Genomic DNA, 26532 nt, shown 5'->3' on the forward strand with positions numbered 1-26532 from the left:
CAGTTCTGATTGAATTCTCTATTATACTAATTTGTGATATAAAAAGGGTTAAAAATAACTTGGCATCTCACAATCACCAAACCACCTGGCACTCATGCTGCTCAATGCACCACACCCACATCACTCACCCAGCAGCAGTCCCTAGCACTCAGGACTCAAGCCTAGCATTCACCTACAGCACCTCACTATTACACACCTTCCAGTGATGCCAGCCTCAAACCCAGCCTCTTGCAACCTTGACACACCTCCAGCTATTCAGCTGTGGAAGGCATATCACCCAAACACAGTGCAACGAATCACTGACATTCTTTCCTCTCTCTTGCAGGACAAGGTGGCCCATAACAGGAAGGAGCAGCAGAGAACCAGCGGGAGGCGGGCACACCTACATCCATGGAGCCCGATGGAGAAGTCGGTGCTACACATCATGGGGCTGGCTGTGACCGAACCCATTGCATCCAGCATGGCTGAGACCATTCAGGATGATGGTATGTTATCACCTTATGCCCCTTCTCAAATTCCTCCACACCCTCGTCCTGCTATCTGGCATGATGTACAAGCTGCAGATGGTGTGGCCATGGACTTCTTTCCAAGGTGCTCTCTGACACCTCGTCTGGAGTGAAGGAGTCCAGGATGCATCCTTCCTGCCTCCTCCTCTTCCCAAGGTGGCCTCCAATTCCTGAAGGCAATGGCTGTACCCTCATGGTGGCAATGTTATAGAGGTGGCAGCAGGCCACCATGAACTTTGAAACCTGCTCTGGCAGGTACTGGAGGGCTCCTCTGAGCAGAAACATTGCTTGAGCAGGCTGATTGTCCGCCCCACAATGTTTCTTGTGGCCTTGTGGCTCTGACTATATGGCCGTTGTCCTTGCGTGGTCAGGAGGCCAGTGAAGGGGGTGGTTATCAGCCAAGAGTACAGGGGCAGCCTTTGTCCCTCAGCAGCCAGCCTTTGGTTCTTTTTAGAGGTTTGAAGAGGGTGGGTATGGCTGACTGGCACCCAATGAATATATTGTGGCTGCTGCCAGGATAGCGGGCATTCACCAACATGATGTATTGAGAATGATCGCACACCAACTGCTCGTTTATAGTTTGGTTGTCCTCGAGACTCCTACTTTTCCCAATTGTCATGGGAGGCACACAAAGCCATATGTAGCACAATGGCATTCTGCACCTTTGGGAATCCCAATATTCTGGCGAGACCACATGCCCTCTCGTCCTGCTTGTCCCTGCTGAGGGAGAAGATGATTTACTCTCCACTTCTGGAACAGATGGTATTCATAACCTCCCTGATGCTCCGATGGATGGCATACTGGGATATGTTCAAGATGCTGCCCGCTCCCTCCTGTAAAGATCCAGCTGGATAAAAGTGCAATCCCACTGTTGGCTTGATGGCAACCCTCATGATGGTTTGAGACTCCAGATTGGGTTGTAGGAGGTGGTACAGTTCAGAGACCACCTCTTTGTTGAACCTGAGTTGCCTCAGGCATTGTTCCTGGGTCATGTGAGGGTAGGAGGAATACTCTTGAAAAACCCTTGGTCAGTAGGACCTTCTGTGGAGACCCTTCTCTCCCACCCTCTTCACAGAGCTTCACCTCACTGCAGCCTTCGCTCCATTTAACTGGTCATTCTGCAGACCAAGAGGTGCTGCAACCACAGCCCCCTATACCTCAGTCACCAAATCTTGTGTCCTAACTTATTTTAAGCAGCAGCTATCCATAACACCTCCTAAAATACACCACAGCATTTCCACAAACTCAGCCTCAGCAGAAGTAAATCAAAAGGACTTCATGAGGGTGTGGAAGCAGAGATAATCAATGATTTCAAAAAGGAAATTGGATGAACACTTGAAGGAAATAAACTTCCAGGGCTACGGGGATTGAGCAGGGGAGTGGGACTGACAGGATTGCTCCGTGCAGAGCTGGCATGGACTTGATGGGCTGAATGGGCTCTTTCTATGCTGTAAATAATTCTATGGCCTGCATGTTGGTGTCTGACTCTTTAAATAATGCTAGTGTGGGGGCCCCTTGTGCTGCTGAATGGCTGTTCAGCTGGGATTGATCAGCACAGACATTCATTGGACATACACAGAGCAAGTTCCTGAAACTAACATCAAATAGGCCAGAACGGCTGTTTGATATCATGACAACACCACTCCACGCTGGTTCTAGAGGCCTTCCCAGCAAGGGGCACCACAGGGGCCACACCAGAAGTGCTCAGAAGGGGGGCACTCCATTTTCTTGCTTCAGGGCTTCCAGACAAGTGGTGCTATGGAGCTAAATTTCATGCCCCTACAACAAAAACAAGTCATGCAGACTTAACTTTTGAATGAACACAGCTTTACCAGAAATAAGAAAGTTAGTGTGCAACATTATGAAACATAACACAGCACATGTGTGCTGCGAGAGGTATTTCTTGAACACAGAAGAAGTTTAACAGATTGGGTAAACTGCGATGGTATTTCAAGAGTGCAAGAAGTTCAGCAACAAATTATCAATGCTGCAATATCCCATGGGAGATTCCATTTTGGTAAATTCACATTCACCCAAGGCACAAAGAGAAATGAAGAGTGAGCCATAATCAAAAGGCAGGGAGTGTGAAACAGACATTGTAGGGATTCACGAGCTAAAGATGGTGTGGTGGCTCAGTGAGTTGGAGCACAAACAGTCAAAATCACTGATCCTTTTTATTACTATATCTTTGTAGGTGCTGAGCAGAAAACAGGTTCTGCCCCACGGGAAGGGAATGAAAGATGGACAGTATGTAATCACAGGATATACCCAAATATCTATTGTTGGTTAGCTCTGAGTAGCATTAGCAAAGGCTTCAGACCATGCTGCCCTTCTACACTCTTGGCTGTCTGCTGTGCATGGCCTGGGGATATCAAGAGGTGGTTTGCTGGTGAGAGGGGAGTGGGGCAGCAGTGGAAAACTACACAATATTTTTAAAAATTTTTGTGTTACAGTTTAAATTATTCTCTCTTATATATGAAGTAAAAACATTTCTTAATCTGTCATCCCGTCTTAATTGGGCAGTTTTGAGAAGTTACCAGTTACAGATTATTGTTTACCTTTAAGTTAATTTAAATGATAAGCTTCTCTTTACTATAACCAATTGGATAACTTAATTTATATATCTTATTTTTAAAATGCAATAATGCAAATCTTTTATTGTTCATTAATGTGCATAAAAGTATTTAAAAATTACCAATGATTCAATACCATCTCAATGGCTTTCCACATGAATGTGCTGTGGAAATTTTGCAACATATCTTTTATAAGAAGGGCTGTTGCAATCATACTGAATTTATTTTGGCTGTGTTAATGTTTTTTTGATGGGAGGTTTTGGATTAGAGGCTGTGTCTATAGCTCATTCAGGATGCCCACATTAAGTCAGGTCTTCAATAGCTCTTTGTTTTTATTTTCTGACCATGTCTTCTCTAGGATCCACCATTTCAACTTTCCTCAGTAATGTCCTTTCCACCCTTATTTTGTGGTCTACTGGGTGAGGCGATTTGAAATGGTGATACTACACCATGCATGTGTGGGCTTTTAGTAGGCTGTCATTTTGATGGTGCCATCCTTCCTGTGTGAGATGACGGCATCCAATACTGGAATCTGGACGCCCTGCTCTTTTTAACCACAATGACCACAGTTTGAACTGTCACAAGCTGAAGCTGGAGACAGTAATATACACTTTATTTATTTTGTGATACAATTCCAATAAACTTTTTCTAAATCAAAACTGAAACATTTACTTATATATCATGCCCCAAATTGAATTAAAGGACAAAGACAACAAATTTAGACACTTAGGATAACAGTTGTAATGATACTGCTGTGTTAGAAAGAAAAACTATTGTACTTATATTCATAATCACAAGCACAGTTTAAAAATAAAGGAAAAAAAATAATACCCAACTTAGCAGACCACACAGTATTATAAGGTGATCACTATGGAGAGCTCATTATTCATGCAACAGTAAGCACATGCAGAAGTTATGTTATTTCTCTCAGTTTTCTGGCTAGGCATATGAATGTCTGTGAGTATTGAAGTTTTGGTTTAGTTGTCAACGAAATAGCTTAGTGTTAAGGCAGGAAAATAAAATGTTCTTGACGGGACGCAAAGCAATTTTTGTAATCCTGTTAAATCACCCCAGCACACAATGTGTTTGAATTTCATCAACAGGATTTCATGCAGACTGACTCTCTACAGCAAGCAGTTAGCTTTAACCCTTTGAGTACAGATATCAGGTTTAATCTTTAATATAAAGGTTGAATTTTGAGATTTTGCATTACGTTTAATATTAAGAAAATATATAGAAACATGTTTAATAATAAACAAATATGATAGCTGTTTCTAAAGGAACATTTTTGTGCAGTTTACCCAAATTATTTTTTAAAAGGTAACTACTGTATATAACTGACAGTCATTGATGTGGTATTGCATGCATACCCTGCATGTATTATACTGAAAAATACACTTTTCATCATACTAATATCACATAAAAATACATTTATGTCTATGTACATGTTACAAAGTTGTTGCTTGAAACATCTATTTTTTTCCTACTAATTGGACAAACACTTGATAAATAAATCTACGTGGTTAATAGGGTGAGAATAAATGGAAAATATACTCTACTGGTTGGTATTTGTAACCCTGAAAACTTCCTCACATACAGACTAACAATGACCAGGTGGGTGGTGAACAGAGACAAGGAAGTACACTGAGTTACAACACTGTCCTTTCATCAAGGGTACCTGGGCTTGAATCTAGGTCAGAAATATAGAAAAAAGTTTTTCTCCAATGAATGTTAAGGATCCTAAGTAAATTAAAGAGTGTCAAACTGATCTTAAGTGAATGCCAGTACAGTATAACATCACTCTGAAGTCTGGCACACTGAACCTTACTTTGGCTTTATCATTAATACAGGCCATAAGGACGTAGTGTAGGAGAGTGAAACAGCCACATTGGTGCAGGAGGTTGCATTGCAAAGTTGGAAATTTCGGCACATTGCCAGGTTACTGTAGAGGGAGCTCACCACCAATTCCTGTCCATTGAGCAGTGAGTCTTGATGCAGTCTTTGAGTGAAAGGTAGGGTGAGCTAAAAACAGTTCTATTTAGTAGCTGTTTTTATTTGGGATACACAAATACAATAAACTAAATTGATACAAAGTAGTTGAGAAAAAGAACTCGAGTTAAATAATTAAGACAGGAATTGTCAATTTTTGGGGGAGGCAACATTAATCACTCTACTCTGCAAATCAAACGTAATTTCTACAGTTACGATGTATGTGCCTGTGATTCAGTGAAAAATCATATTTTCACAACAGAATGATGTAATGGCATTACAGATTTATGACCAGATCAAAAATTATTTCGAACAAATTCACAGGCTCTTAAATTTGATGCAAATTCCAAAAAATATTTTACCATTTTCCTTAAATTATTAAAGAATACTGCTTTATGATCAGGTCATGCTTATTAGCATATATAAAGGGGACAGTATGTGGCAGACAGACATGCTTTAATCATTTTTTCAAAAAGTGAATGAAAAAGTTATCAATATTTGTCTTAAATCTTTTCACTCAAACATTCTATTTGATTAAGTGGATGACACTGTTACTGACGTATGTTGGTAGTGAATGCTGTCCTCAGGAGGTCATGGCTTATTTAGTGATCAGTATGGTCCCACACCTGTCATCGCTTCTGTGGTTTTATTACAAATCTTATTTATTCTTTCTTGTTTCATTTAGAGTTGTATATTAAGTTCAAAGGTTTTGTAGATAGACTTGTGTTGCATATTGTGTTGTGCAGTCATTGTACTCTGAATTTTAGACTCTCACGGTCCTAATATTCCAAATATCAATCAATGTGCAAGTCAGAAAGCACCTAAAAGCTACTTAAAAGGGATGATAACCAATTGCTGTAAAGGGACAATAAGCTTCAAAATAATTTACAATCGTGTTAATTTCACACAAACTTTAAAAATGCCATTGTGATTATATATGAATCAGCCATTTTCTAAAAATTACTGTCATATACTAAAAATGAAAATGGATATCATCTGACATATATATTGGTGAACTATATAAGGATACTAAATGAGGGTTACTTTTTGTCCTATTTGAAAGTGTTTTGTTTGTATGCTACATGTAAAACTGCCTGAAATGTAATTTATATGAAAGAAACCTGCACTGAAAGGGTAAAGTAGATTACTGCAGCAGTCATTAGCAGAGCAGTCATCTAACTCATGGTACTTACAGGTATTTTATGATTCCTGATCATATTATCAAACTCTTCATTAATTTTTTTGTATTTTTCTTCAGTGCGTGGGGTGAGAGCGTAAGAGGAGTCAGGATCAGGGCTGTCACAGCCTTTGTTTTCTTTCTTGTTCAATGCCTGCCAGGTTCAGAGAAATATCAAAAGTAAAAATAAAGGAGGGCCCTCGTACTTACACACAATCTTTGCCTGCTGATCATTAGATCAATATCTTCATTTATTTTTCTGCACTTCTCGTCAGACTCAGGGCTGTGACCCACTGAATCGTCTGCGTCTGGGTCTGGGCTGTCACAGCCATTTAGTCCCTTCTTTCTCAATGTCTGAAATACACAATTTGTAAAGTTCAAACTTCTACACAGATTACAAGGGACACGCCGGAATAAAGGATGTCTAAACTCTGAGGGACTTTGATCAAAACTGTAGTCCATTTAAGATCAAAGATGGTCAATAAATGCTAAATGAAAGGAACCAAACAAACACCACTATCTATGAAAGGATCCATATACATTTCATGTAAATACCAATCATTTGTTACAATCTTTGGAGTGATTATATTCATTTTTATTTACAATAATACCGTATCATTTTTCTGAACCCAACAATTCAACCAATTGAAACAGCCTTTTCAACCTGAAACTTATGCAACTGCTGTTTTATTGACGCCGTGAGGGAAAAATAACCCTTTAGCTTTAAAACTGAGGAAGTTTCTTCCATATCAATAGTTCCAAAAATTATTTCCTGGAAATTTTAACACTTAATATTATAAGCAAATGCAAAGAAAGGAAAGAAAATATTATAATGTTCCTTTTTTTAAAAATGTACTGAATGAAACTATAGTTTTGTTATATTTTTGATCTTGGTTCAGAAATGTTGTTGCTACCCCAAAAGATTAAAAACATTTTTAGCCCATTATTTATACGTAGCTAAGCCATGAGCTTTTACATTTTTAAAGCATCTTTGTTCTTTGATTTCAATGAATTCTTGCTCCAGATACTTGTATCTGCAATAGAAATATTCTGCTCTCATCCGTTGCTATCTTAGTTCACTTGCATTCTAGCAATTTTTATCCCACCAAGTATTTCTGAGCCAGGTAAAAAAAAAAGATGAATTAGTGAAACAGAACAGACAGTAACTTGTCATGCAACACTGTTCACTAAATGAAATGACAACAGAATTTTTTTAATGGTCATACATGGATTTTGGTGAGTTTTGCAGAAATCTAGTTACATAGGCAAGATTTTTCAGTATTAATAGATAGTATAATAGATTTCCAACATCTGCAGTATTTTGCTTTTGTACAAGCTTTTTTCAGTATTTGGTTTCCACAATGAGAAAAAATGTGTGACCATTGGGGGTGGGGCAAATGTCTCACCTCTACTACTGACATGCATATTACTTCCTGCTTCTGTGGTTTTAGCAATATCTTACTTGAAGAGACTTTTGCAAACCATGCAACTCCTATGCAGTTCAATAAATGGAATTCTGTGCAGTTTGCACAGTAAATGCATGTATTTTCCATCTATACAAACATGCTCATTCACACATACATTTTGCTCTAACAGGTATACGCAAAAACATTGGCTCTGAAATTCCAATTGCCTCTCGTGTTAAATCCTGTAGTCAAGATGCCGGGATTTTGAAAAACTTATTTTAAAAAACTTATTTTAAAAACATTTAGCCAGATCAGCTTCCTTGCTCAGGGCTCTGATAGGAACATTGGTAGAGTTGGGGGAATGGGGACCTGGGTAAATCCATCCCTCCACATTGAAGTGTGTGGTGGTGATGGGGGAGGAGGAGGCAGGGAAGTGATGATGCCAGAGTTTATGACAGTCATGGGAAGGCAGATGCCCGAGATGAGCCCAAAGTGGCATTTGAACCCAAGTGGTTCAAACAAATGATGTGTCCTTCCACTGCCCTGGCAAAAGCAGGGTCAGTGATGAAGACTACCATCAGGCACATAAAATGCATAACCATCAAGATCATAACCCATGGAATTTTGTGAATACTACATTTATTGCCAAATTGAGAAAAATATATCTTGAGCTCACTTTTAACCAGCTTGAATGCATTGATAATAACTATCAGTATCTTTGGCATGATGTAATTACAGGAAAATACGTAAAGAATGGCAATTTCTAGTCGCTACCACTTGATGGCCACACACTGATTTGTCAGCTTCCTTCTGTTCTTGTCTGCCAGTGTTCTTTCAGCTGCTCAGCTAGTGTCCCCTTTGCTGACACTGCCAGCTGTCCTGCAATATTCCATGGTTGACAGGTGCAAATGTCACAGCAGTGATTTGCTCAAAGAATAAATATGTTACCAAAAAGCTGCTAGTGATTGGCAGTTTTTATGGAAGAGAAGTTGCTAAGTTTAAAAAAAATCAATGTAGCAATTTTACAATTAATTACCTACAGTCCTTTTGTTAAACATATACTAAGAATGTGTAAAAAACAGTGCTTTGTTTCATTTTTATGATAAATTTCCATGCAATAACTGTCAGGTCTGTAAAGAACAAACTATTTCAGCTCTGAAATGCAGGTGCAGGGTTATAGCTTCATAGTCAATAATTGTGCTTGAATTTTCCTGTATTGTAGCAAACACTTATTTTTCTTTGAAGGCAGATGCATGACCTTTTTCAATGAACTACAATTTCAGACCACATATATGTGAAAAATAATCCTTATATATCTCTCAATGAACAAATAAAAACGCAGCAGTCAACAAGTTTGAGACAAGTTGACTGAAGCTGAGTTCCTGCAAGTTTTCAGTAAATGCCTGCTAGACAAACAGCTCGGCACTCTTATGCCATCTCCTAACTGACAAGATTACATTTCCCAGGCGTTCCTAAAACACAGATACCATTTTCACAGGGTCTAGTAAGACCACGTCACCCGGGAATTCATACGGGGCCATGGGGGAGGGCCGACTCTGGCATCAAGTGATCTGAAAGCATGCAAGTTGGCTTTGTGTTCTGTCAGAGCTCAGCATTTTACAATCTAACACGTGGCTACATTATTAGCCATCAGCAATTTCACTCATCCAAGATATCCACACCTGTCAGCAAATCTGCACCTGTTGTCTGGGGAAGATCACTTGACAGCAGCCAATCAGAACTGATGGTTCAGCTACATGGCCATAGATGGCTCTATGTCTATGATGTCTCCAATAACTATCTCTGTTAATCTCCAAAGGACCAGGATCTGCAGCTTTGTCATTTGAACATTGTCAAAAACACATTCTCCCAAATATGTCATAAGCTTATGTTTCAGTTACAAACTAAGTAACAAGATAATTTTTGTCTCAATTGTTTTTCCAATTGATCAATGCATAAACACTGTTTGGCATTGCATTTTCCAAAATACAAAACATTTTCAGCCATATAACATTCTAAAAATGTTAACGCATTTTTCTAAATAGGATTACAGTGTGGAATGAGAGAAGTGCATAGAATCATACAGTATTTCCTATTTATAACAGAGACATGAGATTCAATTATTTAAGTTTTGGACAGAAATAGCACAGCGTCAAAGGTCTAATGCCATCGATTGAGTTTTCATATAATCTGTCTTCTGAAAAGAAACTGCATTAAGGCCCTGTCATTTAAAAAAGAGACTTGTATTTGTTTTGCATCATGTCATGTTATTAGAAATTTCTCAAAGCAATTCATGTACAATTAGCTACTTTGAAGCATAGTTACTTATATCAGTAGTTCTCAAACGTTTTTGGTTAAAGGACCTCTTTTCAAATGGATTAGTAATCACAGATTGCCCCCACCCCCCTTTAAATCATTGTACTATATAATATTCATAATATGAAAGTGTTGCATGTAAAGAGCAGTTTAATAAAGCTTTTAAGAAAACAGGTATTTATTTACAGATATCAGGGAGATGGGTGTGCCTGCTTCTCATGGTAGAGTCTGTTTAACCTTGGAGTGATGTTTGACAATGATACTCATAAATCATTTTATATAAAAGCCAACATTTCTTGTCTTACAGGGAAAAGTGGATGGATTTTTTTTTAACTCTTGGGATGAGTGTCGCTGACAAGGTCAGCATTTATTGCCCATCCCTACTGTCCTTGAGAAGGTGGTAGTGAACTGCCTTCTTGAACTGCTCCAGTCCATGTGGTGTAGGTACATCCACAGTACTAGTAGGGAGGGAGTTCCAGGATTTGGACCAAGTGACAGTGAAAGAACGGCAATATAGTTTCAAGTCAGGATTGTGTGTGTCTTACAAGGGATTTTGCAGGTGGTGGTGTTCCCAGGCATCTGCTGCACTTGTCCTTCTAGGTGGTAGAGGTCACAGGTTTGGAAGGTGCTGTCGGATGAGCCTTGGTGAGTTGCTGAAATGCGTCTTGTAGATGGTACACACTGCTGCCTCTGTGCGCAGTGGTGGAGGGAGTGAATGTTTAAAGTGGTGGATGGGGTGCCAATCAAGCGGCCTGCTTTGTCTTGGATCGTGTTTAGCTTCTTGAGTGTTGCAGCTGTCCTCATCCAGGCAAGTGGAGAGTATTCCATCACACTCCTGACTTGTACCTTGTAGTTGGTGGACAGGCTTTGGGGAGTCAGGAGGTGAGTTACCTGCCTCAGAATTCCCAGCTTCAAACCTGCTCTTCTCGCCACAGTATTTATATGGCTGCGCCAGTTCAGTTTCTGGTCAATGGTAACCTCCTGGATGTTGATAGTGGGGGGATTCAGTGATGGTATTGCCGTTGAATGTCAAGGGGAGGTGGTTGGATTCTCACTTGTTGGAGATGGTCATATCCTGGTATGAGTAGTGTGAATGTTACTTGCCACCCATCAGCCCAAGCCTGAATAGGGGCACACCTGGTCATGTCGGGTAGATGGCAGTGTTGTACATGTACTGGAACAGCTTGGCTCGGGGCGCAGCTGGTTCTGGAGCACACATCTTCAGCAGTACAGCCGGATGTTGAGAGGGCCCATAGCCTTTGCTGTATCCAATGCCTGCAGCTGTTTCTTGATGTCATGTCGAATGAACTGAATTGGCTAAAGACTGTCATCTGTGATGCTGGGATCTCAGGAGGAAATGAAATGGATCATGCACTCGGCACTTCTGACTGAAGGTGGTTGCAAATGCTACAGCCTTATTTTTTGCACTGATGTGCCAGGCTGTGCCCCGATTGAGGATGGGGATGTTTTTGGAGCCTCCTCCTCCTGTTGGTTATTTAATTTTTTTTTTAGAGATACAGCACTGAAACAGGCCCTTCGGCCCACCGAGTCTGTGCCGACCATCAACCACCCATTTATGCTAATCCTACACTAATCCCATATTCCTACCACATCCCCACCTGTCCGTATATTTCCCTACCACCTACCTATCCTAGGGACAATTTATAATGGCCAATTTACCTACCAACCTGCAAGTCTTTTGGCTTGTGGGAGGAAACCGGAGCACCCGGAGGAAACCCACGCAGACACAGGTAGAACTTGCAAACTCCTGTCCACCACCATTCACAAATAGATGTGGCAGGGCTGCAGAGCTTTGATCTGATCCATTGTTTGTGGGATTACTGAGCTCTCTGTCTTTAGTACGCTGCTTCCACTTTTTAGCATGCATGTAGTCCTGTGTTGTAGCTTCACCAGGTTGACATCCCATTTTTAGGTATGCCTGGTGTTGTTCCTGGCATGCTATCCTACACTCCATATTTCACCATGGTTTGTCCCCTGGCTTGATGGTAATGGCAGAGTGAGAGATATTCTGGGTCATGAGGTTACAGGTTGTTCTTGAATGTTGCTGCTGATAGCCAGAGCTCCTCATGGATGCCCATTTTTGAGCTGCTAAATCTGTTCAGAATCTATCCCACTTATCTTGGTAGTAGTGCTACAAAGTATGATGGAGGGTGGCCTTTGTGTGAAGACGGGACTTTGTCTCCCCAAGGATGTGCAGTGATCACTCCTACCAATACTGTCATAGACATATGCATCTGTGACAGGTAGATTGGTGAGGACGAGATTAAATAGGTTTTTCCCTCTTGTTGGTTCTCTGACCACCTGTCACAGGCCAGTCTGGCAGCTATGTCCTTCAGGATTTGGCCAGCTCGGTCCGTAGTGGTGCTAAAAAGCCACTCTTGGTGATGGACATTGAAGTCCCCCACCCAGAGTACATTCTGTGCCCTTGCTACCCTCAGTGCTTCTTCCAAGTGGTGTTCAACATGGAGGAGCATTGATTCATCAGCTGAGGGAAGGCAGAGGGTGGTAATCAGCAGGAGGTTTCCTTGCCTGTGTTGAATTAATGTCATGAGACATCATGGGTTCCAGCGCCAATGTTGAGGACTCAAAGGGCACTCCCTTCCAACTGTATACCACTGTGCCACCACATCTGTGTGGTGGGGGGGGGGGGGAGTGGTTTCCTACAGGTGGACATATCTAGGGAAGTTGATGGAGAAGTCTGCAACATTAGCTATAGGGTATGATTCGGTGAGTATGACTATGTCAGGCTGCTGCTTGACTAGTCTGGAGGACAACTCTCCCAATTTTGGCTTAACTGCCCAGATGTTAGTGAGGAGAGCTTTTCAGGGTCGACTGGGCAATGTGTGCATTTGTCATTTGCGGTGCCTGGGTTGAAGCAGGTGGTCCATCCTGTTTTATTCTCATTGAACTTTTCTGTAGTGGTTTGATACAACTGAGTGATTTGTTCGGCCATTTCAGAGGGCAGTTAAGAGCCAACAATTTTGCTGTGGGCCTGGAGTCACATATAAGCCAGACCAGGTAAGGACAGCAGATTTCTTCCTCTGAAGGACAATAGTAAACCAGATGGGCTTTTATGACAATCCGGTAGTTTCGTGATCATTATTAATGAAACCAGATTTATTAATTAATTGAGTTTAAATTCCCCCAGCTGCTGTGGTGAAATTTGAACCTGTGTCTCCGAAGCATTAGTCCAAGCCTCTAAATTACTAGTCCAGTAACATTACCAGTATGCTACCACCCCCTTAATCGCAGAATGTGGTCCCCCCAAATGTCCATAAAAATCCCATGGAATTAAAAATCCCCTGCAGAGCTTTGGGAGACCAACTGAAGGATGGTCTAAGACTAATTTGACAGCTTTGTGCATCTCCTTGAATGACAATGCACCAAGAGGCTGCAGAATCCACTAACATTTATCATATCACTCTGTGCAAGGTTTTAAACAAAAAGCTCAACATCTTAAGCAGCAGCAGCAGGTGGTCATGAATAGCTATGTGATGGCAAGATGAGACCCAACCCTTGACCATGGCACCTGGGCAGCTGCCCACATCTCCTACTGGTTAGGCCAGCCCTGCTTGGTTAACACTTTCACACTATTTTGCTGACTCTTAGACACTCTCTATGAACCCTCAGTTTGAGAACCACTGATTTATATAGGCAATATGGTAGCCATTTTGCACACAGCAAGATTCCACAGCAGCAATTAAATAGATAACCAGTTATTCTACTTTTGGTGGTCTTGTTTGATAAAGAAATACCAGCCAGAACAATTGGGAGAAGTTTGCTTTTTGAATAATATCCACCTGAAGCACCAAAACAGGTAAATAGAGCCGACCCAAGAATCATTACTGTAGTTTATAACAAACAGTAAGGGCTGAATTTTGTTACTGACCTGGAAGTCCCACTGGCAACATGATATGGTGGCAGAAGATGTTGGGCTCCCCTCCCCATGCCTCTCCCTGCCATTTTGTCAGCCCTCCTGCAATGGGCTGGGAAAATTCAGCCCTAAATATCTAAGGGCTTTCTATTATCATTTGGTACTTTTCCTTGCATGTAACGATTTGTAAACCATTTTTTTTGAAAATAGAAAATTAACAGGTGACTTCCCACATGGAAGGGTGTCTGCAGAGACTCATCGACAGGCTTGTGGCTGCCTGCAACGAATTTGGCCTCACCATCAGTTTCAAGAAAACGCACGTCATGGGACAGGACGTCAGAAATGCTCCATCCATCAATATTGGCGACCATGCTCTGGAAGTGGTTCAAGAGTTCACCTACCTAGGCTCAACTATCACCAGTAACCTATCTCTCGATGCAGAAATCAACAAGCGCATGGGAAAGGCGTCTGCTGTTATGTCCAGACTGGTCAAGAGGGTGTGGGAAAATGGCACACAGACACGGAACACAAAAGTCCGAGTGTTTCAAGCCTGTGTCCTCAGTACCTTGTACTATGGCAGCGAGGCCTGGACAACGTATGTCAGCCAAGAGCGACGTCTCAACGCATTCCATCTTCGCTGTCTCCGGAGAATCCTTGGCATCAGGTGGCAGGACCGAATCTCCAACGCAGAAGTCCTCAAGGCAGCTAACATCCCCAGCATGTACGTCCTACTGAGCCAGTGCGCTTGAGATGGCTTGGCCATGTGAGCCACATGGAAGATGGCAGGATCCCCAAGGACGTATTGTACAGCAAACTCGTCACTGTTATCAGACCCACCGGCCGTCCGTGTCTCCACTTTAAAGACGTTTGCAAACGCGACATGAAGTCCTGCAACATTGACCACAAGTCGTGGGAGCCAGTTGTCAGCGATCGCCAGAGCTGGCGGACAGCTATAAAGGCGGGGCTGAAGAGTGACGAGTCGAAGAGACTCAGTAGTTGGCAGGAAAAGAGACAGCAGTGTAAGGACAGAGCCAACTGTGTAACAGACCCGACAACCAATTTTATCTGCAGCGCCTGTGGAAGAGTCTGTCACACTAGAATTGACCTTTATAGCCACTCCAGGCACAGCTCCACAAACCACTGACCTCCTCTAGGCACTTACCCAATGTCTCTCGAGACAAGGAGGCCAAAAAGGGGAAAAAAGGAGTCAGGGAAAGCAAAACTATATTTTCTAAAAGATTCAAATATTTGCACCACCATCCTGACCGCATTTAACTTTGCATCTATGTTCACCTGATAACTTGTAAAAGCAAGTCATATTAAAACTAGGGAACCATGCTGGGCTACAAATTTCAGTGAGCTAAGAAAATGTAAGTCACCAAACTGTGCAGTAAAACATATAGCTTAAAGGAACATTATACGTTCCTTTAAAAAGTAATAACATCCACCTTCATTTTTAAAAAATATTGTAATAATTAGGGAATTGATACTTCAATACGATTGGTTTCACTGCCTTCTACCCTGCCTCCAGGTCAGCTGATTGATAGAAATGATTGTGAGACTATCATGTCTGTCTCTTTTCAGTGTACAAATGTGAAATAGAGTGATGTTACATCTAGAAGGGCGAAAATGCATAACTACAGTCTGTTCAAATAATAGCTCCCAGCCACAAGTAAAATGGCAATTAATCCCCAGTGGCTCAGTGGCACAGTACTGAACCATAGTAGCTAAGAAATTCTGCAGTTCAATCTCTGAGTTAGCTAGTTTCAGCTATTTGATTTTGCAACCTTGGGAAAGATCATAACAAAGCTTCATCATTTCCACACAAAATCACTTTCAACCAGGAGTCATTGAATAGCTATCTGGTCCAGAATCCTGACTGATTTTTCCACTCCCAAACCCAGTGGCACTGAGGCTAACTGTAGCAATTGTGTCAACGACTTACTTATCGAGACATCAACGAACAATGCAAGTCATATGCAACTTAATAAATGCAATTCTCTATACTTTGCACAGTAAATGTGACTAGATCTTTAAGTGTCAATAGTCGACATTGTCATGCAGGCCCCCACCTGCCGAGAATGAGGCACACCTTATTTCACCACATGAACATTAAAAACGTAATGATGTTGCTGGGAAGAAAAGAGGGCCTATCACGAGGAATTGCCAGGCCCCTCGCAGAAAGACCTTTTTTGCAAGCTGGCAGACAGTGTTGGAACAAAGGACCCAGTCCTTGCTTCTCCAATACACAGAAGACCTGGTCAGGCCAGTTTAGTCACATGACTAACTGGCTGTTTGAATTTGAACTTGCCACAGAATCTTTGAAAGTCAGAAAGCTCTTTGCTCCTGAACTGAAAAGACCTCTCTCCTGTCTGCTTTCATCTCGCTCTCACCAGCTTCGGAAACCACTGAAGACACATGAACCCCAAGACAGAAAAGTCTCCTACAATGAACAAGGTTTAATAATACTGGGCCTCAACGAAAAGCAAGACGAGTTACAAAAGGACTACAGTGAGTTCAAAGCACAGTAAACAAGAAACTCTTCTAATAGTGCCTCAAACCTCTCCATTTTATTCTTCTTCTGCTCTTTTCTGTCCCTATTTGCACGTGCGTATCGCGTATGCATGCTCATGTGGGGCGCAGCATGTATCTGTCGGCGTTAGCCGAATTAGAGTTTAAGTTTAAGTTTTAATCAATTTCACTTTTCTTCTTTAAACCTAAGGAAGCCTGTTTATGCTCATTTCTTTGCCTTATAATTGAAAAGTGGTGAACAAGGATTCACCAAGGGGGAGCTCAAAACATAGTGTGTTTAAAATTAAACCCTATTACAATAAGACTGGGTGAAGGCTAAAAGGGACCCCTAGACACCTTTCTCACCTGGTCGTGACAACATGTACTTTGCATCTTTATCTACACATATATATTTATTCAACACAGAATATACACAGCAAATATCCAAGAAATCCACAAATAAAAATAAAAATAAAAATGACTGTTATAACAGCTACAATAAGAAAACCTTTAAAATCTAATGGTCTCTTGTTATAACTCCCACTAAATAGCATTCCCTGTTGAGGTTCACAGTTAAAGAATGGCTGCTTCAGCAAAACAATGCTCTGGCATTATTTTCAGGGAATGAAATAAAAAAATGGAATAGACAGGCATTTAGTGGCTTTAAATATATTTATGCAAATGCTAAATGGTTATGTTGACTAATGTGTTGAGACTTTATTAACACCACCTTCCTGCTCAAATTTGTAAAATGATATTTTCCATACACCAGTGCCAGTCCAAGAGAGTGGGCAGGTAACCAGCTACTAAGCCTTCGGCAATACTTCTCTCAATCAAGTATCAATGATTTCCCCTTCTACCCTGTTGGAAATTACTTGATCTGTGATTGGTGATTCTGTTTAATGACACTGCCAAGCCAAATCTTTGTTTGACATGTGGGGAAACTGCAGGTGTGAAGCTGGATCGTATCACTCCACAGCATAGTGCGCTGCTACACCCACTGAAAGCATCACCATAAAAGCAACATTACATAACATACAAAATACCCAACCTCAGGAAAAGGGCTTTTCTTTGTCAATTTATTTTACAATTAAAAAAAAATCATATAATCTACTTGTAAAGGGTTATGCTTCTTGGAAAATTTTGCTTTTGAAAATTAAGTTCTGAATTTTGTTTATTCAAATATAACCTCAGCCAAATCATAGTTTATTGATTTGTAATAATCGTATTGCAACTGCAGAACATATACGGTCGAAACATTTTAGGTAGGCTAGAAAAATTACCACAGTATAAGTAGGAAAATAGAGTTTCACACTACTGAGGAAAAAACCTCTCACAAGTAAATTATATCATCAGTAAACTAAAATTTCAAGAACGTCATCCATCTGTTAACAGGAAATGACCTTTATTAAAAAGCATTGAGTAAATTGTTTCTCATTCACTTCTAAACGTGTGATTCAATGAAAGATCATTATTTCACTTTCACACGATGTCACTGCAACAAAAACACATGGAGTTCTTCTGATTTTCTGCTCTTCAAACAAAAATTATTTGCTTAAACACCTTTCCTCCAAGACTCTGTCCCTTCAGGTAAATACTCATATAATGGAAATTCAAACTAGCCATCCGTGAAAAATGTTGCTAGACTAAAGATCTTAGTCGCCACTTTTAAAAAGGTTTAAAAATTATTGTACGTCATGTGACTGGGAAGTGTAATATTACACTTTTTCAGAATATTAGAAACCAATGATCTGTATCTCAATGCTGTTTAATCATTTAGTGTACAGCCTGAAGCAGTTTATATTGAGCTAAGGATTATTTCCCCAACTTTTGTCACATCTTATAATTTCAGATAATATAGAACATTTTATATTTGACAGAAAGCATGTTAAACTCCCCAAGCAAAACAGACAAAAGAGGTAAGTCATAGTCCAAAGGATTAGAAAGACACTTGGCATTGTATTTCAAACTGGTTTCTGTGCCTTATCAGAACACAAGCAATAATTTAATAGTCTCACTGTGTTACATGTTGGCTTCCTTCATTGTTCTTTCATCCACGAAATTAAACTATTGCACAGACTTAAATTGCACAATTTAGCTTAAAATAAGTAATTCATTTTTATCAAGCATGTAATACTATGTAGGGGACCAGGGGTGGGGTGGGGTCGTTTAGCCCATTTAGCTAGACAGCTAGTGTATAATGCAGGAAGATGTCGACAACATGTGTTCAATCCCCATACCGGCTTTAGAGTCATGGAGTCAAAGAGAGATACAGCACTGAAACAGGCCCTTCAGCCCACTGAGTCCGCGCCGACCATCAACCACCCATTTATACTAATCCTACATTAATCCCATTTTCCCTCTCACATCCCCACCTTCCCTCAATTCTCCTATCACCTACCTACACTAGGGACTATTTTTACAATGGGCAATTTACCTACCAACCCGCAAGTCTTTGGCATGTGGGAGGAAACCACAGCACCCGGAGGAAACCCACGCGGTCACAGGGAGAACTTGCAAACTTTGGTAGTTCATGGAGGCCTGCCTCCTCACCTTGCCCCACGCTGAGGAGTGGTGACCCTCAAGCTATACATCACCAACTGTCTCTCTAATGGGGAGAGATTCCTTTGGGACTATTGCTAGAGCAATACTATGTGGACATAGAAACCTTCACGTGACTCATCATTCAGTGTCCTTTATTGTGATTACTTTATAACTAGTGAGTCAAGTTTAATTTGTTAGAAAGACTACCCATTTAAAACACATCACTCAAACCTACTTTTCTAATAATGAATGACTTGAGTTTCTCTCTGTTTTTGTAGATATACATCTTCCTCCTCTTCTCTGCCGAACATGAGGCAGCCCATTTCTTCTACTGCTCCAGAATCTTTCTGTAAATTAATCCTTTTTTTTTTACATGTACAGGTCATTATCCTGACTCAAGACTCCCTACCCAGAGAACTGACTAGATATGATGGGAGCTTGCATTGAACTTCCTTCAGGCATGGGTATCTTGCTGGATGTCAACCTAGTATTCAGAGACCAGTAACCTTCTGACTCAGAGGCAGCAATGCTTCCACTGAGGCTCACTCCTATGGACATATATGCTGATCTAAAACAATTACACTGATGCTATCAAGCAGTCTGGCACAGTTACAGTAATCAAGCTTACATTATGGACCAGGAAACATTCCTCTGTGGGCTATATTTATCCCGTGGACAAAGCTAGTGTGGGCTCATTGACCAGAGGATAAATGCAATGCTTGGGAGAAATTTTCCCAGAGAAGTTGGGTTTGAATGTTATCGAGCCTTACTAGACCTCTAAGTAGAAGATGTTAACACGATACAGGATTTTAGCTTCATGGAGTAATTTTCCTCCTGACAAAATGAATGGCTGCAAAGAGAACAGCAATTGTGTATCTTTGCATGTGTGTGTATGCACTTACAAAAAGAAAATATAAATACTTTTACTTTTAATTAAAGCATTTTTGCTCATAATTTTTGCCATCATGTTAGACAATGCACATTAATCTACATTATTCTAAGCACTACTACACCATCTTATTTCTCTCACTTCCCTCAAACTTAGCAATTCTCATTTAATAGTAATAGTCTGAGAGTTCTCCGCTTCTTCCTTGAACAGAGGCCCAACCAGTCCCTAATCCACCACCACCCTCCTCCGTCTGGCTGAACCTCTTCTTACACTGAACAACTTCTCCTTCAACTCCACTCACTTCCTCCAAATTAAAGGTGTTGCTATAGGTACCGCATGAGTCCTAGCTATGCTGACCTTTTCGTAGGATATGTGGAATATTCCTTGTTCCAGTCCTACTCAGCCCCCTCCCTCACCTCTTCTTTTAGTACATTGATAACTGTATTGGTGCCGCTTCCTGCTTTCACCCTGAACTGGAAAATTTGTTGACTTTGTTTCCAATTTCCACTCTTCTCTCACCATCACATGGTCCATCTCTGACTCTTCCCTTCCTTGACTTCTCTGTCTACATTTCTGGGGACAGACTATCAACCAATATTCACTATAAGCCCATGGACACCTGGATTAGACTTCCTCATACTCCACTTCCTGCAAGGACTCAATTCCATTCTCCCAGTTTCTCCAGCTCCATCGCATCTGTTCAGATGATGCAACCTTCCATACAAGCGCTTCTGTTATGTCTTTCTTTTCCCTCAACCAAGGATTCCCCCTCCCATTGTGGTAGACAGGGCTCCCGAAGGTGCCCGATCTACCTCACGTACATCTGTTCTCACCTCTTCCCCTCCCTCCCAGAACCATTATAGGATTCCCCTTGTCCTCACCTTCCACCCCACCAGTTTCCGCATTCAATGGATCATCCTTCGCCATTTCAGCCACCTCAAGCATGATGCCACCGCCAAACACATCTTCCACTCCCCTTTCAGCATTCCAAAGAACCATTCCCTCCATGACTCCCTGGTCCACTCCTCAGTCACCCCGAACACCTCCCCCCTTTCCAACGGCACCTTTCCGTGCAAGCACAGGAGATGCAACACCTGCCCTTCTACCTTCTCCCTTCTCACCATCCAGGTCCCAAACACTCCTTCCAAGTGAAACAGTGATATATTTGTACTTCTTTCAATTTAGTATATTGTATTCGCTGCACACAATGTGGTCTCCTCTACACTGGGGAAACTAAATGAAGACCGGGTAACCACTTTGCAGACCACCCACAGCTTCCTGTCATTTGTCATTTTAATTCTTCACCTTGCTCCCACTCTGACCTTTCTGTCCTTGGCCTATAATAGTGTTCCAATGAAACTTATTGCAAACTCAAGGAACAGCACCTCATCAGTCGACTGGGCACTTTACAGCCTTCCAGACTCAACATTGAGTTCAATAATTTTAAATCATAACTTGTGCCCCCAGTTTTTCTTTTTTTGTGTTTTTTTTTGCTGGTTCACTTTTTTTCTCTCTCCCTCTTGTTTCTTTCTTAATCGCTTTACTTTGTGTTTGGATGGTTGCTATCCTGCCATTTACACCTCATCCAGGCACATATTTTGTTTCTTTACTTGAACAAAGAACAAAAAAAATTACAGCATAGGAACAGGCCCTTCGGCCCGCCAAGCCTACGCCGATCCAGATCCTCTATCTAAACATGTCGCCTATTTTCTAAGGGTCTGTATCTCTTTGCTTCCTGCCCATTCATGTATCTGTCTAGATACATCTTAAAAGACGCTATCGTGCCCGCGTCTACCACCTCCGCTGGCAACGCGTTCCAGGCACCCACCACCCTCTGCGTAAAGAACTTTCCACGCATATCCCCCCTAAACTTTTCCCTTTTCACTTTGAACTCGTGACGCCTAGTAATTGAATCCCCCACTCTGGGAAAAAGCTTCTTGCTATCCACCCTGTCTATACCTCTCATGATTTTGTACACCTCAATCAGGTCCCCCCTCAACCTCCGTCTTTCTAATGAAAATAATCCTAATCTGCTCAACCTCTCTTCATAGCTAGTGCCCTCCATACCAGGCAACATCCTGGTGAACCTCCTCTGCACCCTCTCCAAAGCATCTACATCCTTTTGGTAATGTGGCGACCAGAACTGCACGCAGTATTCCAAATGTGGCCGAACCAAAGTCTTATACAACTGTAACATGACCTGCCAACCCTTGTAGTCAATACCCTGTCCGATGAAGGAAAGCATGCCGTATGCCTTCTTGACCACTCTATTGACCTGCGTTGCCACCTTCAGGGAACAATGGACCTGAACACCCAAATCTCTCTGTACATCAATTTTCCCCAGGACTTTTCCATTTACTGTATAATTCACTCTTGAATTGGATCTTCCAAAATGCATCACCTCGCATTTGCCCGGATTGAACTCCATCTGCCATTTCTCTGCCCAACTCACCAATCTATTTATATTCTGCTGTATTCTCTGACAGTCCCCTTCACTATCTGCTACTCCACCAATCTTAGTGTCGTCTGAAAACTTGCTAATCAGACCACCTATACTTTCCTCCAAATCATTTATGTATATCACAAACAACAGTGGTCCCAGCACGGATCCCTGTGGAACACCACTGGTCACACGTCTCCATTTTGAGAAACTCCCTTCCACTGCTACTCTCTGTCTCCTGTTGCCCAGCCAGTTCTTTATCCATCTAGCTAGTACACCCTGGACCCCATGCGACTTCACTTTCTCCATCAGCCTACCATGGGGAACCTTATCAAACACCTTACTGAAGTCCATGTATATGACATCTACAGCCCTTCCCTCATCAATCAACTTTGTCACTTCCTCAAAGAATTCGATTAAGTTGGTAAGACATGACCTTCCCTGCACAAAACCATGTTGCCTATCACTGATAAGCCCATTTTCTTCCAAATGGGAATAGATCCTATCCCTCAGTATCTTCTCCAGCAGCTTCCCTACCACTGACGTCAGGCTCACCGGTCTATAATTACCTGGATTTTCCCTGCTACCCTTCTTAAACAAGGGGACAACATTAGCAATTCTCCAGTCCTCCGGGACCTCACCCGTGTTTAAGGATGCTGCAAAGATATCTGTTAAGGCCCCAGCTATTTCCTCTCTCGCTTCCCTCAGTAAACTGGGATAGATCCCATCCGGACCTGGGGACTTGTCCACCTTAATGCCTTTGAGAATACCCAACACTTCCTCCCTCCTTATGCCGACTTGACCTAGAGTAATCAAACATCTGTCCCTAACCTCAACATCCGTCATGTCCCTCTCCTCGGTTAATACCGATGCAAAGTACTCGTTTAGAATCTCACCCATTTTCTCTGACTCCACGCATAACTTTCCTCCTTTGTCCTTGAGTGGGCCAATCCTTTCTCTAGTTACCCTCTTGCTCCTTGTATATGAATAAAAGGCTTTGGGATTTTCCTTAACCCTGTTTGCTAAAGATATTTCATGACCCCTTTTAGCCCTCTTAATTCCTCGTTTCAGATTGGTCCTACATTCCCGATATTCTTTCAAAGCTTCGTCTTTCTTCAGCCTTCTAGACCTTATGTATGCTTCCTTTTTCCTCTTAGCTAGTCTCACAATTTCACCTGTCATCCATGGTTCCCTAATCTTGCCATTTCTATCCCTCATTTTCACAGGAACATGTCTCTCCTGCACGCTAATCAACCTCTCTTTAAAAGCCTCCCACATATCAAATGTGGATTTACCTTCAAACAGCTTCTCCCAATCTACATTCCCCAGCTCCTGCCATTACCACTCCCTTTGGCCCTGCACCATGAAAGCTTTTGTCATTTAATCTCTCCTGCCCTCCACCCTAACACAGACTTTCCCTTTTGTTCTTCTTCCCCCTCCCCCCTTTCATTTGCTCAAAACCTATTACATTTCTAACTTTTGACCTTTCTGATGAAAGGTTACGGTCCTGAAATGTTTTCTCTCCACAGATGGTGCCTGACCTGCTGAGTATTTCCAGCATTTTATGCTTTTGTTTCAGATTTCCAGCATCAACAGTATTTTGTTTTTGTCTCATTTGATAGTAGTTGCTTAAAAACTGGAAAAATCAATGTAGAACTATACCGTACTTGTAAAAATACAAAAAAGAAAAATGAAAAATGAGAGCAACTGAAGAAAACAAACTTGTTTGACGTGTTGTCCTAAACAAGAAGAATTTTACTCCTTCTCATTCTTTTCCTCTGAGCTCTGGTTCTAATGAAATAACTACTTTGTATTTTTCTCACTTGGCTCCCCTTGTCAGGGCAGTGCCGCCAAGCTGAGTGCAGACATGATGGCCAGAATTTTATGGTGGATGGACAGGAGCCAGACTCCGACGTGAAAGTCGGTGGTGAACCCACTTCCGCCTAGCCCGGGGATCTGTCTCGTATTTTACAGGTCCCCAGGCTTTAATTGTCCCCAGGCGGGACTTCCACCCACTTGAGGGAGGAGGTCCCGCCTCAGTGAGCTGCCGACCAATCAGCGGGCCGGCAGCTCTTAGTCCCAGCAGCGCCACCAGGAGCGCCACCAGCCGACGCCAGGGAGCCAGGAGTGAAGGTAAGTAGGGGCATGCCTCACCAGGGGGATCAATCCTTCCCTGGTGAGGCTGGAGTGGTCGTTTGGGGGGAGGAGGGTGTCCTGGATGCCAGAGATGGGTTGGGACGCGGGGGCGGCCCTCAATCGAGCCCCCTGTACCAACTGCCATGCCCCCCTACCGGGGCGTGGAAAGGCCGGCAGCTATCGCTGGGCGGCCTTTCACGTCCCCAGCATGCCCGCTTGCCATGGGTAAAATACCTGTGGAGGCAGGCGAGGGCTCTTAAGTGGCCGTTAAGTGGCCACTTAAGGGCCTTGATTGGCCTCAGGCGGGCGGGCCTCTTCCCACCCCCCACCCAACGCTGTAAACTTGTCCGGAGGCAGAAGTGGGACAGGTAGGCCTCCCGGAGCCAGCCGCTCAATTTTACACCACCCCCACGCCACCATCCGACCCGCTGGCGCGGTATAAAATTCCGGCCTATGTCCTACATATCCACGTCATCTGTAACTTTCAGTTCAAAATTTGTAGTTCGAAGTCTTGGTTGCCCATTTGGTCCTAAGTGTGCAGCTGACTCATCTGATGTCAATTGAAGCCAAGTCTGGCCTTTCATGGTAAATATTCCAAGTCAGTGTCCTATTATAGGACCACCAGATTGGCACTCTACAACTTACTAACCCTTTGTGGTAACATTACATCTTGTTATTGTGCTTTCCATAGAGAGTCCTTTATTTTACAGGTATTTTTGGTGCACACTGCAAAAGTTTTAGGTTATTATTCTGAATCTGCAATTGTCCAACACCTGTTTTACTGTAATCTCCTTTCCAAAAACATATTGCATTAAATGCAAATGAAAAGAAATATTAGAACCAGATGAGAACAAAAGTAAGAAAGTAGCATTGAATGAAGCTAGTTTCAACAGCCCAAAGCTGTACAATAACTCAAATATATGTGCAATGCAATAATTGTTAAGAATTGGCTTTTATCAAGAACATCAATATGTGTTATACGTTTGTATTACTACAATAATAGCAATGCATACAAGACATTATGGAGTGTACACATGGCAGTATTTTTATATACTTTGATTCAAATTCCAGTAATGTTATCCCAATATGTTACTTTGAAGAAGTATATTGACTTTTCATCTGTAAATCACTTCTTTTGATTAAGATAGCTGAATGCAATGTTCAAAAAGTTATATGTACCCTCCTCACACTAAAGTGTCTGCATATGGTGCAATAATGCACTCTTAAACATTATTTCGAATTGTTTATCTATCTTAAGAAAAAGGTGCTAATGAATGTGTTGTAAATTATTATACAATACAATACTTAACTTTAAAACTTTTAATATGAAATATATTCCATCAGTAATTAGTTACATAATGGGGTAGATTTTTATCTTCACTGCCTGGGTGGTAATCTGGCAGAGTGGGTCACCAGCCCTTCGGTCAAACATGGCTTTCTTTAGTGAAACAAAGCTTCCATAGGTACTATTCCTGAGATAGAAGAATCTCAGACTGTATATTGTAATGTATGAGTAGGTGCTATGTGCATCATGTATTGCTCCTGCAGCCTTGGCTAAATGTGACACAAGTTCCTTAAAAAATCTAGGACCTACTTCTTCCCTAAAATGAGACCAGCTAACTTGGTGCTCACCAAAAATTGAACTTAATGGCACGCACGGGATGGATTTTTCAAGCTCGCTGCCATTCTCGGAGGCGAGCTTCAAGAATGGCAATGCACACATACGAGATGTGCGCGTGGAGCCGCTGCGATATTTCATGCGATGGTTCATTAACAGCCGGGGGCAGAATGACCGCCCCCGATGACATAGAGGGGCTGGGCTCTCCATCCCTGGCAAAGGCATCCAGCGCCATCACGCAGGTGCTGGCGCCATTTTTAAAGGGCTTCAAGCCCTTCAGTGAGATTTAAATTTTTAAAGGCCGGCTGTCCAAAAAATAAAAATTAAACTTTTCATTGTACTTTGAATCTTCTCTCTCACCCCCCACAATGAGTAATCAAATGTAACATGTCGCTCACCCCAAAAAAAAAGTTTTTGGCGATCCCGAACTTTTCCCCCGAACTTCATAAACTTTGACCTTCAACTCTTGCTCACCATCCCCGTAACAAATAGGAACAGTTTTCCCCACTAGCCCCCCCACCGCCTCCTGCCC

General features: G+C 41.9%; 1 protein-coding gene across 7 annotated transcripts in view; it reads right to left on the bottom strand.

Annotated features, from left to right (window-relative positions):
* mef2cb (myocyte enhancer factor 2cb) overlaps nucleotides 1-26532 on the bottom strand; it is a 314026-nt gene that overhangs the window by 66744 nt on the left and 220750 nt on the right. For 4 of the 7 annotated variants that reach the window (XM_068029658.1, XM_068029654.1, XM_068029655.1 and 1 more), the window contains one exon: nucleotides 6456-6599. In XM_068029658.1, the coding sequence (XP_067885759.1) occupies nucleotides 6456-6599 (144 nt within the window). Of the gene's footprint in view, nucleotides 1-6261; nucleotides 6400-6455; nucleotides 6600-26532 lie in introns of all 7 variants that reach the window. The other 3 variants (XM_068029659.1, XM_068029657.1, XM_068029660.1) reach the window with 2 other exon arrangements.

The sequence above is a fragment of the Heterodontus francisci genome, chromosome 4 (genome assembly GCF_036365525.1).
Source record: "Heterodontus francisci isolate sHetFra1 chromosome 4, sHetFra1.hap1, whole genome shotgun sequence".
NCBI lineage: Eukaryota > Metazoa > Chordata > Chondrichthyes > Heterodontiformes > Heterodontidae > Heterodontus > Heterodontus francisci.